We start from the raw sequence: 13,786 nt of genomic DNA on the forward strand, positions 1-13,786 counted from the left end.
GTCACACGCGGGGTGAAACCCGCTGGGGGACAAGCGTTTGCTGTTGTCCCCGACGCCTCGGTGTTATCCCGCGTCCAGTCCCACGCGGGTGCCCGAGAGCGGTGCCCAGCCGCCACGCACCCCGACGCAGGGCGGCCGTGGGGTGCCTCTGCTTCTCCCGGAGAGCCTTCTGGGGCAGAGAGGGACCCCGCGCTGCCCCTGCTTCTGTCCCCAGTCCCCTTCGTGACAAAAGCAGCAAAACCTGGACCAGCCCAATGCAGCATGAACCCTGTCTCTTGCTAAACCAGAAGCTAAGGGAGGAATAATGAGGTTTTCAGTATCTGTATTACCTTCATTCAAGATGGTAGCTGTTAGTATGAAGATTTGCCTTCCAGAAGTGTTCTATATGGTTAGTTCATTGGTTGCGCTTTCATTAAAGAAAGCAGGAAAACCCCCACCACCCAACTGTTATTTTTATATAAAACTAGTCAAAAAGTGAACTAGAAAGCTGAAACACTTGAAAATGGCAAGAAATGGGAGGAGGAAGACAAGAAATGCTTTAAAAATGCAGAAGCCTGTTTGAAGGGAGAGAAAAGTTGGAGAAAAGTAGAACAGAGACAGGCCTTACTGTAAACAGAACCTGAACAGCAGTCCTAAAAACAAGATAACTTGAGATACTGCCACTGATTGCACATCTTTCTGGTGCCAACTGTCAGGGCCAACTGCCCCCTGACTACCTTCAGAAAAGAAGCCGTTCCACCAGCCGTTATTGTCCAAGATGACACAAAAAGGCTTACTGGAAAGAAAAGTGTTTGATGTTCTCTTTCTATGCCAGAAAGAAAAAATATAGCTAGCTATTTCATGGTAGCCAAGGTAGTGGATCTACATCTAGTAATGACTTGTTCCGAGATCGTATTTATCTTGACTGTACAAAACGGTACCTTCTCTCTCGCAAGCGCCCACCGAACCAACTTGGCAAGCGACTCGCACAGAATCTCTTGTACTTCAGGTTCCTGCTGGGAGCGTTGGTTCCAGCAATTCAAGTCACACATAGGCTTTACTTGCTACTACTGTGAGTATTTCAAAAGGAATTTGCTTATCCCCTAAGTCCAGGTTTGGGCAAATACCCCATGGCTCTAACAGACCAATTTTTGGCACCCAGCTAAAAGGGATTTTGTTGCACAGGGATACTGTTTTGTATACTTATCCCACTGTGATTCAAAATAGCTGTTTTCTCAGGCTCGTCCATTGAGAATGATATCATGTCCCAAGCGCTCTCGTTAAATTAATTGCCTGAGTTTTCTTTGTTTTACGTAGTTGGATAAGTAAGACTTGTTGCCTGTGAGCTCATGGAAATAACTTCATTTGAACAACTGTTCCATCCATCTCTCTACGGTCTTTGTAGAAGGTAATTAAAAACCGCTTCCCACCCCAAACAGAAACCATTTGTAGCCATGACACACAGTTTGCAACCATTTTTTTCCTAGGATCCTTCCATTCTTCCCGTGCCAATTTATTAAGTATCAATTGGACTGGGTTTAAAAAGCAGAAATCAAAATAGCTGAACAGCTATGAACATTTTTTTCCTTGCACAAGGGTTTAATTCCATGCAGGTAGAAGCTGCAATGAAACACAGGCACAGAACAGCTGTAGTCATGTCCAAACGTATCGCATATGACTTACCCTCTTTAACAGCAAAATGGCATTTTACCCTAGAAGTGAGAATAGCACAAACCATGGAACCAAAACGCAGGTTTAAAAGCAAAAATAGTCTTCCGGGACAAGCCTCGACATTACTGCCTGTGCAACCCGGGATATTTTCTCATTTAGAAACTTAGAAGCACCATGAAAACTGCTTTCCCTGCTCTCCAGAGGGGTAGATTGTCCCCTGTCCCCTCTATTTCTTGCTGAGGTATGTAAAGGGGCAGTTGTCACCACTTTTCCAAAACAGATGGCTGGGCTGGAAAGATGGGAATCTGTCACTGGAGGAAGGGAAGTGACTCACAGCTGAATTGGGAGACGTTTGGGGACACAAAAGGCAGGAATTGGGTCCTTCGGGGCCACAAGGCAATGGGAGGAGGAAGGGCCCCCACACCTGAAACAAAGCACAGATTTCATTCTCCTCGAGGTCTGTAGTGAATGGCCGGGCCAGGACTGGGGGTGCTGCCATGCCTATGTCCCCCTCTCCTCATCTTCTCCACAGCTGTGTTCATGTGATGGACTGCACAGCCCTGCTCTGGCTATGGGCACCAGCGAGAAGAACATGAGGGGAGGATATGTATCTTACTGTTTCTGCAACCCCGCCTCAGCAGTGAAGCCACTGGCTGTCTCTTGTTTAAACTACAGCATTATAAAAAATGGGTGCCACTTGCAAAACAGAGCAACATACAGAAGAATCTCATCCACATGCACAAGGTCCCTTGAGGCAGCAGAAAGAGCAACTTTCCCAGGTCTCAGACATCTGATGTATCTGTAGGAGTCCCAGAGCCAGGGAGATGATCAACACCAAGAACTCTACAAATTGTCACAGTGCTAAGTAGCACCTTAGTTCCAGCTTTGCCTTATTCCAAACCCTGATATATACCTTGTCACATACCCTAACACTTACACATGAGCTGTCATGGAATAGGATCAAAGAGAAAGTCCACACCCAAGAAATGCCATGCTAGCTTATTTTCCTCCCTTCACCTACAAGAACTTCATCTGAAGAACCTTCTTCATACGCAGGTGTTATGGAAACACAACAATTCCCATACACAGCGCAAGGATGCAACCATGGCTTGGGTCAGCCAACCAAAGCCAGCTTGCAGTCTCCCCAGCACTGTGACAATAGCAGTGAAGATGGGCCAATGTGAGTTTTTAGGATATGTTTTCAATCAAAATACATACCTGTTATCACAGTAGGCTGCCCCCTCACTTAGCACCTGCTGAATTATTGCTATTGTTACCAATGCCAATTAAAGCTAGCCCTGGGTTTGCCTATACATGTCCCAGTCATTTTACTGTGTAGGCAAGCCCTGAGGTCCCAAGCCTGTCAGAAGTCTGAATGAAGTCCTCTATCTCAGAAACAATCTGAAAGCTGGTATGACCATTTCGGGGCATGCAGCAGTTCATTCTCACGGAGAGGAAAACTGCCTAGTAAATGAGCCAGTGAATTCTGTACAGCTGCAGATGCTCGGTTGATTGTCCATGGAACAAACGGAAGGACTCCCAGAAATTAGGATACTGCAGTCAGTAGAAGTGAACTTGCACGTATTTACAAAGGGAGCTTTACATTAAATTTCTACACACACAGAGCTTTGCCGTCCGAGTGCACACTTTGCATGTACTTGCCACTTGCCATAAATTTTCTGACTTGTTTACACCTACTTTTATAGTATCTCAGACCATATTGTTTGACCCAGATTGTTACAACTGAGCTCTGAACCACCTGAATTAAGAATTTCTACAAGAAACTTGAGGAGGTTTAGAAGCATCAAAGAAATATGCAGATGTACACTTTATTAAAGCTACCTAGCTGGAAAGAATTGCCAGAAAGTATCTTTGTGCTAATGTCAGCCAATTTTTCTAAATTAATTTTGAAACAATTCGTCATCCATCTTCCTCACCTCCTTCCAATTTACAGCATTCACTGTAAACATCACTAGGACAGCACAAGCAGATGATAGAACACTTTCCTTTTAAGAAAGAAGACGGCATAACTTCATACCTCTATAAACATCACCATATTTGGTAAAGATTTAGTAAAGGTTTGCATTCTGTGACTGCTATAGGAACAGTAGTGGTCATTTCTATATACCTTGATTAACCCACCACCCAAAACCACATATAAAGCAAGTAGCTTACAGTAAGCTAATCTGAATTTTTTTACAATTTTTTTTTTTTTTTAAACATTATTAAACTACAGAAGCAGGCATGACATTTTAGTGCTCCAGTGACTTTCATAACAGTTGCACTGACTTATTTGGCATCTCATCTTGCCTCTGAATATGACCCAAAGAGGGATTTTGTTTGATATGAAAGAATATGGCACGCAAAGCACCAAAGAGATAAGAGCCTTGTACCAATCTTGACTTGTCACGATTTCAGTTTTGTAAAAACTTATGCATATACCATAGAGAAATTAAAAGCATTAAAATGAGCAGCTGGTGGTAGCGAGGTAGAGATGAGATTTTTTCCTCATTAAAGATAAATACAAAAAAGCACCACAGGATTACTGTAGACTAATGAAGGGTGAACTCAAACATCACCACAAAAGCAAATTCTCTTGAAAAGGGTGGGACAAATCACTTTAGCACAAACGTAAAGGATGCTGGGCAAGCTCCCTGTAACAAATGAGTTGTGCTTGTAAATGCGGACAAATCTCTCAGCATATGCAGGGCAAACCTCAAAAATTTCAGCCAGTCAAACAAGACTCCCCAGCCAGAAACATTAAATTCTGAAACACAACCATTTACAAGACACCTCTTCCAGCTGAAGAGTAAGGTGCAGTACCACAAAATGTTGGTGAGTAATAAGTCACATGTCTGTACACGCACCATTTTAAGAATCCAATTTTCTTTGCTCTTCTGGAAACAGAAGTATCAAAAGCCTGTGATGGCAGAAAACTATGCAAAGAAAAATTTCAGAGGGGTAAGAGAACCTCAGAGAGACCAAAGAAAATGAGGACAAATTTCAAGACGTCAATAATTCTGGAGACTACTTTTAATATAAAAAGGATACAGGGGCTAGAACTCTATTTAGCTGTTTTGTAAAAGCCACAGCAGCAGTGGTTGGGATTTGCTACTTGTTTTGGTAAGCAGATGAGGCAGCCAATACAATGTGTTTAATAACTGGAGCTCCAAGTATAGAGAATGTGTGTGCACACATGGCTTTTTTTTTTTTTTTTTTTTTAATGCAACCGATTAAGTCATGGCCCATCAGGTACAAGCAAACTTTACATTTATGACAGAATAAAACATTATGAGGAATAAAGCACATAATCAAAATCTAACATAGCAGACTCTGGAGAAAGACCATCTACCCAGGTTTTAAACATTTGTTGAGCCAAGCAAAGAACTTTCTCAAACTGAAACATCTTTTCATGTGAAAGGAATTTGCAACTTTAGGGTCTGCACTGAAAAAAAAATCTGCCCAAAAGCCTCTATAACTTGGACTGAGATGTTTTTGAGGATGAAAACTGTTTTCTGTCTCATTCCACCCTTTATTACAAGAACTTGGTGTGAAAAATTCTGGAACTGATTTAGCTTGAGTCAGTAGGTAAAGGCAACTCAAAATCTTCCAGAATAGGGCTTCCTTAGCAGCAGCATGAACTACACACCCAGATTTGAACAGGAGTGCAATTAATCTGAGATTTGCAGTGGGAAAGCAAGCAACAGGCACAAGGGAAAAACATTAAGAGGTGCTGTTCACTCCGTAACACCTGGGTGTCAAGAGTCAAATGCACTGGAAGTGTTCAAACTATCTCTGGCATTTGAACAGTTTCTTCAAGTTGTATGATTGTTAATGAGCACTGAGATAAGTCACTAGATTCTTCCTTAATTCTATTTATTTCAGAGATGGCAATTATATCAGAATCATGACTGAAAATAAACCAGTGCCTGTTTTCCAGCTTTTCTAACCATGATGACACACAGCTGTAGTTACTCTGACTCTTTGGAATCGAGAGTGAGAAAAATCTAGCCTTCCCCTTGTCTTCCTCTCCACAAAAGTATTTGTTTGCATAATAAATACTTAGATTTACAGCAGTTAGAAGCAAACTCACAGGCTAATGAATAATAATAAAAAAAATCAAGCTGGCATTTTATTATATTGATATTTTTTACTGACTGACAGCAATCATTAACTGAAATATAATAGGCTGGTAAAGCTGGACAGCTTGCATAGGTATTTTTAAACAAAGGAACTGAGAAAGGTGGCATAGATAACAATTTTAAATGCAGAAATAATTTTTCACCTTAAAATAAGGACAGTACAAAAATAATTAACACGTTTACATTCATTTATCCAAGGCCACCTCTTCATGAACAGAAGGGAGCAAAGACGATAGTATATAGGAATAATACAGCTTAAATTCTCTCACATCTATTCCAAACAGGAACTAGAAAGTTTATTTAGCTTCTGTTACCTTAAAAAGGTGTTCCAGCCTCAGATCAGGGAGAGGAAGCAAACCCATCAAACTTTAAGCCATGAAATCCAACACTCTACCATGCTACTACTGAAAAAACATACACATTTATAAAAATAAAGCTAACTAACTGTACAGCCTGTGGTCCTGATTCTGACATTTATAACAGACAGGACATAGACAAAATTATGGTCTATGAGGTGAGACTGGCCACAGACAAGAGTTAGGCCATATGTTCAATTTATAAACCTGGGATCTAAGCTTCTCTTTATAACAAGATTAGCTAGGCAAATCTGAGATGATTGGAGTTTACTATTTTTATCTGTTGCAAAGACCATATGAAAAAGTAAAGACAATGACATTTTGTGACAGAAAAATTAAATACAAGAACCAATTTAAAAAAAAACGAACAACAACTGAAAGCCCCAAAATACCTAGTAAGACCAGCCTACTAATTAGACAACAACTTATGCAGCTAGACTGGAGAGACTTAGTCATCACCCATTAGAAACAGAATATGCAAAGGCTTAAAAATTTGTTTTTATCATATACAATATATTGCAGCGGATATCCATAAACTCCAGTTGTTCATCAGCATGACAGAGGACATCAGATTATAAATCTAACAATTCAAGATACTGACGTGTTTTTGAAGTGGTATTTCTGAACCTTTGTAAATAGATGAACAAGCTTCCATTTTTGTGAGCAGCTCTGACGACATAGTGTTAGTGTACTGAAGTATCTTCATTTACATTCCCTCAAGGCTTCTCTTGATAGCTTCTTCCAATTCTGCGTCTTGCTCTGTTTAAATACAAAAAACCATTTATAATCTCAAACTATGGTTGATAACTAGTCATAAACACAACTACATTAATATTACTACATAAAGCAACAAATTACTTCTGTGGGCAATGTCAGTAGACTGCAAAAAAAGGTAGAGAAACAGAATTAAAGTATTTGCCCTCCTTCTGTCTTATGCTGTCTCTTCAACACTTCAAAATATAGGCACAACCTCTACAACCTTCCACTGTATTAACGAGGGGCAGCCCAATGATTAGTTTAAGAGTATAATGCAACTACTATTTACTGGTCAAAATAACACCAAGATTAGAACCCATATGTATGCACCAAGAAAAATAAATAAAGTATTAAAACAAAAAAGACAGACACACAAAACAAGCAGAGAGGTTTCACTATTTTCATTCCAGTTCCTTATCAATACATACTCCTGTATCTACATTCTAACTTGGCACCATTGTTGTCACTCTTACTAGGAAGGCCAGACATAACTACAGAAAAACTCATATCAACAGTAAGAATAGTCTAGATCAGGGCTGTAACATTTTTGATGGTGGGGGGGAAGACTGCATTGCACTCATCTGACTTGTTAACAACCTCTCTTAAACAGCTTTCATTATACTCAAAAAAGAACATTTCTGCATTACATTTAGGTTGTTTTGGGCACTGAATTGTTTGGCGTTAGTGAATTAAATATCATAAGTTAGACAAGGTTTACATGTACAGTAAATATTAATACCAATGGTATAGTTGGAAAAATTAAAGCAGTTTTCAGACACACTGTCATTCTTGAATTATTCATCTTCTGCTTTAGGAGGACACAAACACATCCTATAGAAAAAGCTGTCTGTTCTTATGACAAAGGAAACAGAATAATTATATATATTAACATAACAGATTTTAAAACTTCAATTATTGTTGGGCTGTTTTATGCAAGGCCTAGATTTGGAACAGAAATAGTATCAATGAATGCTCTCTCACGTCAGCAGAGCCATATTCATTCACCTAGACTTTACTGTAACATCTGATACTACTGATAAAAGAGGTAAGTTAGTTACTGAAAGGAGAACATTACATGGTCACAGAAGCAAAAAAGAAATTTTGAAACCAAAATAAAGCAGAAAGCCATTTGCAGACAACTGCTTGTGTTAAAACATGTTGTCAATTAGCCACTAAACATGTGCAAGAATCAAGAATAAGGTCCGAACTGTGACTCTGTTGCTAACGGCATGCAGTTAGCTCCACAGTGACACTTGGATTGTCCTCTATTCTGAGCTGCTGAAGCAGCTTTTTCTGCCTCCTACACTTGCTTTTTGCTTTCTCCTCTTCCAGCAGTTGCTAGTACTTTTTCCTTTTTACTCCTTTCTGGGGTTGATTTTGCCTCCTCACGCCCTCTTACCCCATGACAGAACTGCCATGAACCACACACCCAGCCAGTGAGCACAGCTGAAGCCAGGCTGCTTCATAAGGTCAGATGCCTTCAGCTCTGCAGCATCAGAACTGGGACCTCCTGTATGCACCAAATACCACTGCTATCCCTCATGGCCACACCCTGTGCTAGAGGGACCTGAGCGCAGGAAACTTTCAGTGCTGTAGATGCATATGTTGGACATTCAGTAACAGTCAGTAAATTTATAACTGAATAAATTATGGGAATATAAGATTCGTTATCAGTTTTATCATTGACCTTGTACAAATTATTTATTGATTTTTCTTAGTACGTTTTATTTCCATCAGGTGGAAGGGCAGAGTCAAGACTTTAAACAATAAATTATTTTCAAAGTGCGCTGTAGTCTGTCACCAAAAATTAACGACTACATTGTATGAACACCACCACTAAGCACAACAGCAAAATAAGGTAAGATATAATGTGAGCAAACACTATACTGCTGATTCAAACTTGTGCATAAATCTACAGTTCTTTTAGGAGACCAGAGTGCTTTGTTGAGATACAATGCTCGATGACCTTAGAGGTCTTTTCCAACCTTAATGAGTCTATTCTATGATTCTATTCTAGTACCTGATTTTGAACTATTTATTCAGAAGTTCAACTATTTAGTCAGTAGTTCTACTCTGAGTCAACACAGTCATACTAAACTGGTAGAAAGTGAGCTCAGTCAAGTCTTTAATTGCACAATACCCTGTGGTGCACCAATAAAATAGATTTTGAGTCTGCTGGCATACTTTTCAGGTTAGGAAATTATTTTTTATTTATAACTCATCACAGTGTTCTTAACTACTCAAGATTGCCCAGCATATTTTAGAGAGTATTCCTAAGAGGTCACTTGCTGTAACACTGATTGTAAGTTTAGTTTCTGTATCTTCTATAATTAATAGCACTCCTGAACACAGAAAAGTAAAAGTTAACAGACCTTCCTGTTCCTTTGTTTCTTCTAAGCTCCTCTTCATTGTTAGTTTGATATCTTCATCCTCTTCGCTATCTGAACCTTAAATGCACAAATGAAACATAAATTACACATTGCTTCTAATAAAAAAAAAAGGTAACAGTCCCGCCTTGCATTTCTCTTACTGTAACAACACTGTAGGTTGTATTTGAAGAAATACCCTTGGTATGATCTGAAGATCAAGATAAAAATACATTATAGTGGTAGTTTAAGACAGTAACTCAAGAGACAGAGTTATTTTTCAACTACCTTCTTCCCTTTCGCCCCAAAATTTAGAGGCAGACTGCTTCAAATTTATATTATTTTAAAGCAGCAACAAGAAATAATAGGTTCAGAAGCTACTGTTAGTGTCTACTGCATTTGCTTTTTTGTAATACTCAGTTATTAAAAAAAAGACATTACTCACTTTCTACAAAACATATCAAGGATTTAATTATGGGAAGAAGTACTATTGTATGTCTCTGCCTACACATAATCTTAGCTGTATTTTGTTGCCTAAATACTCCATTTGAACAATGGAGTGCTGTAACTCAACTGATCAGTGCAATTCAGCAGGCGGTGTTCAAGCCTCACAGAAGAAAAAAGTCGATACACTTGGTTTAATCTGCTAACTCATCATAGCCAAGCCCAGCCAAAACTCCACCACCTTTCCCTTTCTAAATAATGCTCTTCTTGAGGCTGGTTTCCAGCTCCAGAATGACAGCTCTATTTTGAAGTGTCTAGTAAGGATTGGTGTACCTAAGGTGTTCTTTTTTCTTTTGTTTTAAACAGAGTCTTGGTAAACTACAGGTTAAAAAATAAAGAAGTTGAGTCACATTATGTATTCATTCTCCTGCTACAGGCTATTGCTATTTTGGGAGATGGTCTCTGTAATGAGGTCTTACCATACTCACAATCAACTAGGTCTCCTACGGTCACATCAACAGAAGCACTTCCCTTAAATTCATCACATTTATTAGTACACCAATGTACTTCTGATGACATTTACCGGCAAAGAACATTCCAATATGGACATCTAATTTACTGACTGGGTGACTTCTCGCATTTTCAATGACTTAAGTTAGGTATTCAAAGTGTCAGGTACACTTTCTAAAATTTGTTTTCAAACCTCTGACACATATACCATGTTTGAACAGCAATGTTGCTGACTTTCCCAATTCCAGGAATACGAACTCCAACGGCTGGTATCAAACGGAGATCAGGAACCCACAAAGGTGCCAGAAATAGCTGGATATACACTGCAGTTAAAATGGTCTTTCTCCAGTCACTTGGCAGACTGACTGTGAATCCTTTTAGGAGCTGCCTACTCTCTCTGGGCAGGAGACTATTTTTTACATCATCTTCCAAAGCAAAAAAAGCAAAAGAAAAAAATCCACACAACAAAAAAAAAGTCATTACAATCACTTATGAAAGGGAGGAAAAAATGCAAAGAAAAGGCATTGCATAAGTGGCTTCTCCCTTATTAACCATCCTTTTAATCTTCCAGCCTGGAAGACATCTCAGACTGCTCTAAAAAGTTGTGTACCTGTTAGAGGTCTAACAGTTGAAGCAAATCACTCCCTAACTCATTTCTTGGCATATTGTCCTGGTGTAAGCTGGGACAGAGTTAATTTTCTTCCTAGTAGCTAGTATAGTGCTGTGTTTGAATTTAATATGAGAATAATGTTGATAACACGCTGATGTTTTAGTTGTTGCTAGGTAGTGTTTACACTGGTCAAGGACTTTCAGCTTCCCATGCTTTACCAGGTGCACAAGAAGCTGGGAGGGAGCATAGCCAGGACAGCTGACACAACTGGCCAACGGGATATTCCATACCATATGATGTCATGCTCAGCGCATAAACTAGAGAAAGTTGTCTGGGAAGCAGCGATTGCTGCTCAGGGACTGGCTGGGCATTGGTCCGCGGGTGGTGAGCAACTGCATTGTGCATCACTCATTTTGTATATTCTATCATCATCTTCATCATCATTATTATCATTATTTTCCCTTCTTTTTCTGTTCTATTAAACTGTCTTTATCTCAATCCACGACTTTTACTTCCCCCCCAATCCCCCGCTTCTCCCACCCATCCCACTGGGGGTGAGGGCAGTGGGAGTGAGTGAGCAGCTGTGTGGTGTTTGGCTGCCTGCCAGGTTAAACCACAACATGTAAGTATAACAGAAGAATTGAGTTCTTCTGAGCCGTAAGACATAGTACAAGAGGGTCTCTGGTTCGCTACCATCTCAAATAAAAATGCATTAAAAGCACTTTTCTGAAGGTTTGTGGGGTTTTTAGGTGACTTGACAAAAGATGCTGACAAATGGGCAAGGCAATATTCTTCTGACTGGGATCTTGCATAGATGGTTAAACAGCAGAGGATAGGAGTAGTCAGAAATCCAGAAGTTTCTTTCAGATATGATCTAAAGAAGTCAACTCTCCTGGAACTGGTTATAGAGTCAGTTAGCATTCACCACAGAAGAAGCCATGATGGCAACCCACTGACGCGCTGTTAGAGAACAGCACTTTCCTGCTTACTCCTGGCTTCCCTGACCCAGGCAACAGGCTAACTTAACACTCATTTTTCAGAATACAGCAGATCAGCAGCTAAGTTGACTTTACTGTGTCAATTAGGACAGTTATGAGTGCTAAAACAGAATTTGCAGATAAAATTATCATTTTAGTCCATTAAGAAAGTTTAGGACTCATCTTATGTATTAATGCAGGCCTCATCTTGCCAAAATGTTTTGCTAGTCACACCACCTTAATTACACCACTGTAAAACATGGGGTACACAGTCATATTGGAACAGAGGTATATGCAAACTGGCATGCAAAACATTTAAACATTTTTAAAACACGCTGCCTGCCCCATGATTTATCACTGCACCTGATATGCAATAACTAAATACTACTTGATAGTTATCACAGAGAACAGGTTTGCTTAAAGCATAGCTGAAGACAACACCATTCCACTGCCAGAAACTATGAAACTTGAAAACAATTAGTACTGAAGATCTTCTGTTAGTTTGAGGGGAAAAAAAAAAATCAGTTTGGAGTCAAATGTGGTTATGAAGCATGTTAAAAGTCTTTTGAGCTACACTCTGCCTTCACTGGTCAGTATTTGCAAGACTTCTCTCCCCTCTACCTAACTGTACAAATGCACATTCAACTTCCCATGAAGGCAGTTGCTGGATTCTCTGAAATCTTTGAGTTGGAAGTTAATCTATTAAGAGGCTAACAAAGACCCAAATCTTATTTAGGAGCTTTTCACGCAAAGGCTTGTCAGTATCTCGAATTATACTGAGACTTCCCTTATCCAAAACCAAAAACATGGTTGTGCTTGTCCTCAGTGTTCCCCTCTGCCCCCACCCTCCCCAAACCTACACAGAGCGAAGACTAAAGGCACAAAAGCAGTAAAGATGACAATTTTAAGATGTTCTGATATGGCTCTGTGGGAATCAGGAGTAAGACTGTAGCAGTCAGAAGAAAAGCTGTCTGCAGGCAAAAATCCTAGGCAGAAAGGCTTCAACAAGTAAGGGAGTAGAGAGCAGGAATTCAGCTTCCTTTAGGGGCTAGACAGCAAGAACTGTTAGCGTGGAACTCATCACTTGTCAACCAAAGAGAAGGAAAGGCCAACTGATTGAACAGATGCATTTTCAAGTCAGAAGACACCAGGCTGCTTTTCCACATGGGACAGGTCATTGTGCTTGATCGCTGGCTGCCTTAGCCATGAGAGCACATTGCTGGCTCGTGGTCAATGCGGTGTCCACCAGGACCCCTGGGTCCTTTTCTGCAAAGCTGTTTTCCAGCTGCTTGACCCCTGGTCAGCAGATATTGGTGCCTGGGGTTATTCCTCCCCAGGTGCGGGACTTTGCACTTCTCCTTGTTGAACTTCATGAGGCTCCTGTCAGCCCATTTCCCCCCTGTCAAGGTTCCTCTGGATGGCAGCACAACCCTCTGGTGTATCAGCTGCCACTCCCAGTTTTGTGTCATCAGCAAACCTGCTGAGAGTACACTCTGCCCCACCATCTAGATCATTAACGAAGACATTACAGGACCAGTCCCAGTATTGACCCCTGGGGTACACAGATGGTTACTGGCCTCCAACTGGACTTCATGCCAGTGATCACCATGTTCTGGATCTGGCCATTCAGCCAGTTTTCAATCCACCTCACAGTTTGCTCATCGAGCCCACATTTCATCAGCATATACTCTTGGTACTGCTAGCATCTTCTGATGATGAAGAGTAAAGGACAATGTTTACTTTGGAGAAATCAGGCATGTCCTGTCTCTCATTAAAATGCTTAGCACATCCTGTAGCTCCCAACTCCTCTGGGAAGGAAAAGCAATTGCCCAGTTTCTCAGCCAAGAGATCTTAAGATACGGCCTCTTCTCTAGTACACTTTGTTAACTAATCAACAGCTAAGAAACTCTGACCATAGCTATTCTCTCAAAGAAATCCTACTGCTCACTATTGTCCTCATGTATTGCCAAATTCC

At 40.3% G+C, this 13,786-nt stretch overlaps 1 protein-coding gene across 1 annotated transcript in view; it reads right to left on the reverse strand.

Annotated features, from left to right (window-relative positions):
- Positions 1 to 6,630: 6,630 nt before the first annotated feature.
- Positions 6,631 to 13,786, reverse strand: part of ZNF451 (zinc finger protein 451) — a 38,315-nt gene continuing 31,159 nt past the window's right edge. Inside the window, exons 13-14 of the mRNA XM_009586449.1 lie at positions 9,277 to 9,351; positions 6,631 to 6,907 (exon numbers count right to left, since the gene is read on the reverse strand). Of these exons, the coding sequence (XP_009584744.1) occupies positions 6,855 to 6,907; positions 9,277 to 9,351 (128 nt within the window). The 3' untranslated portion in view covers positions 6,631 to 6,854. The remainder of the gene's footprint in view (positions 6,908 to 9,276; positions 9,352 to 13,786) is intronic.

The sequence above is a fragment of the Fulmarus glacialis genome, unplaced genomic scaffold (assembly GCF_000690835.1).
Source record: "Fulmarus glacialis isolate BGI_N327 unplaced genomic scaffold, ASM69083v1 scaffold8951, whole genome shotgun sequence".
In the NCBI taxonomy this organism is placed as follows: Eukaryota; Metazoa; Chordata; class Aves; order Procellariiformes; family Procellariidae; genus Fulmarus; species Fulmarus glacialis.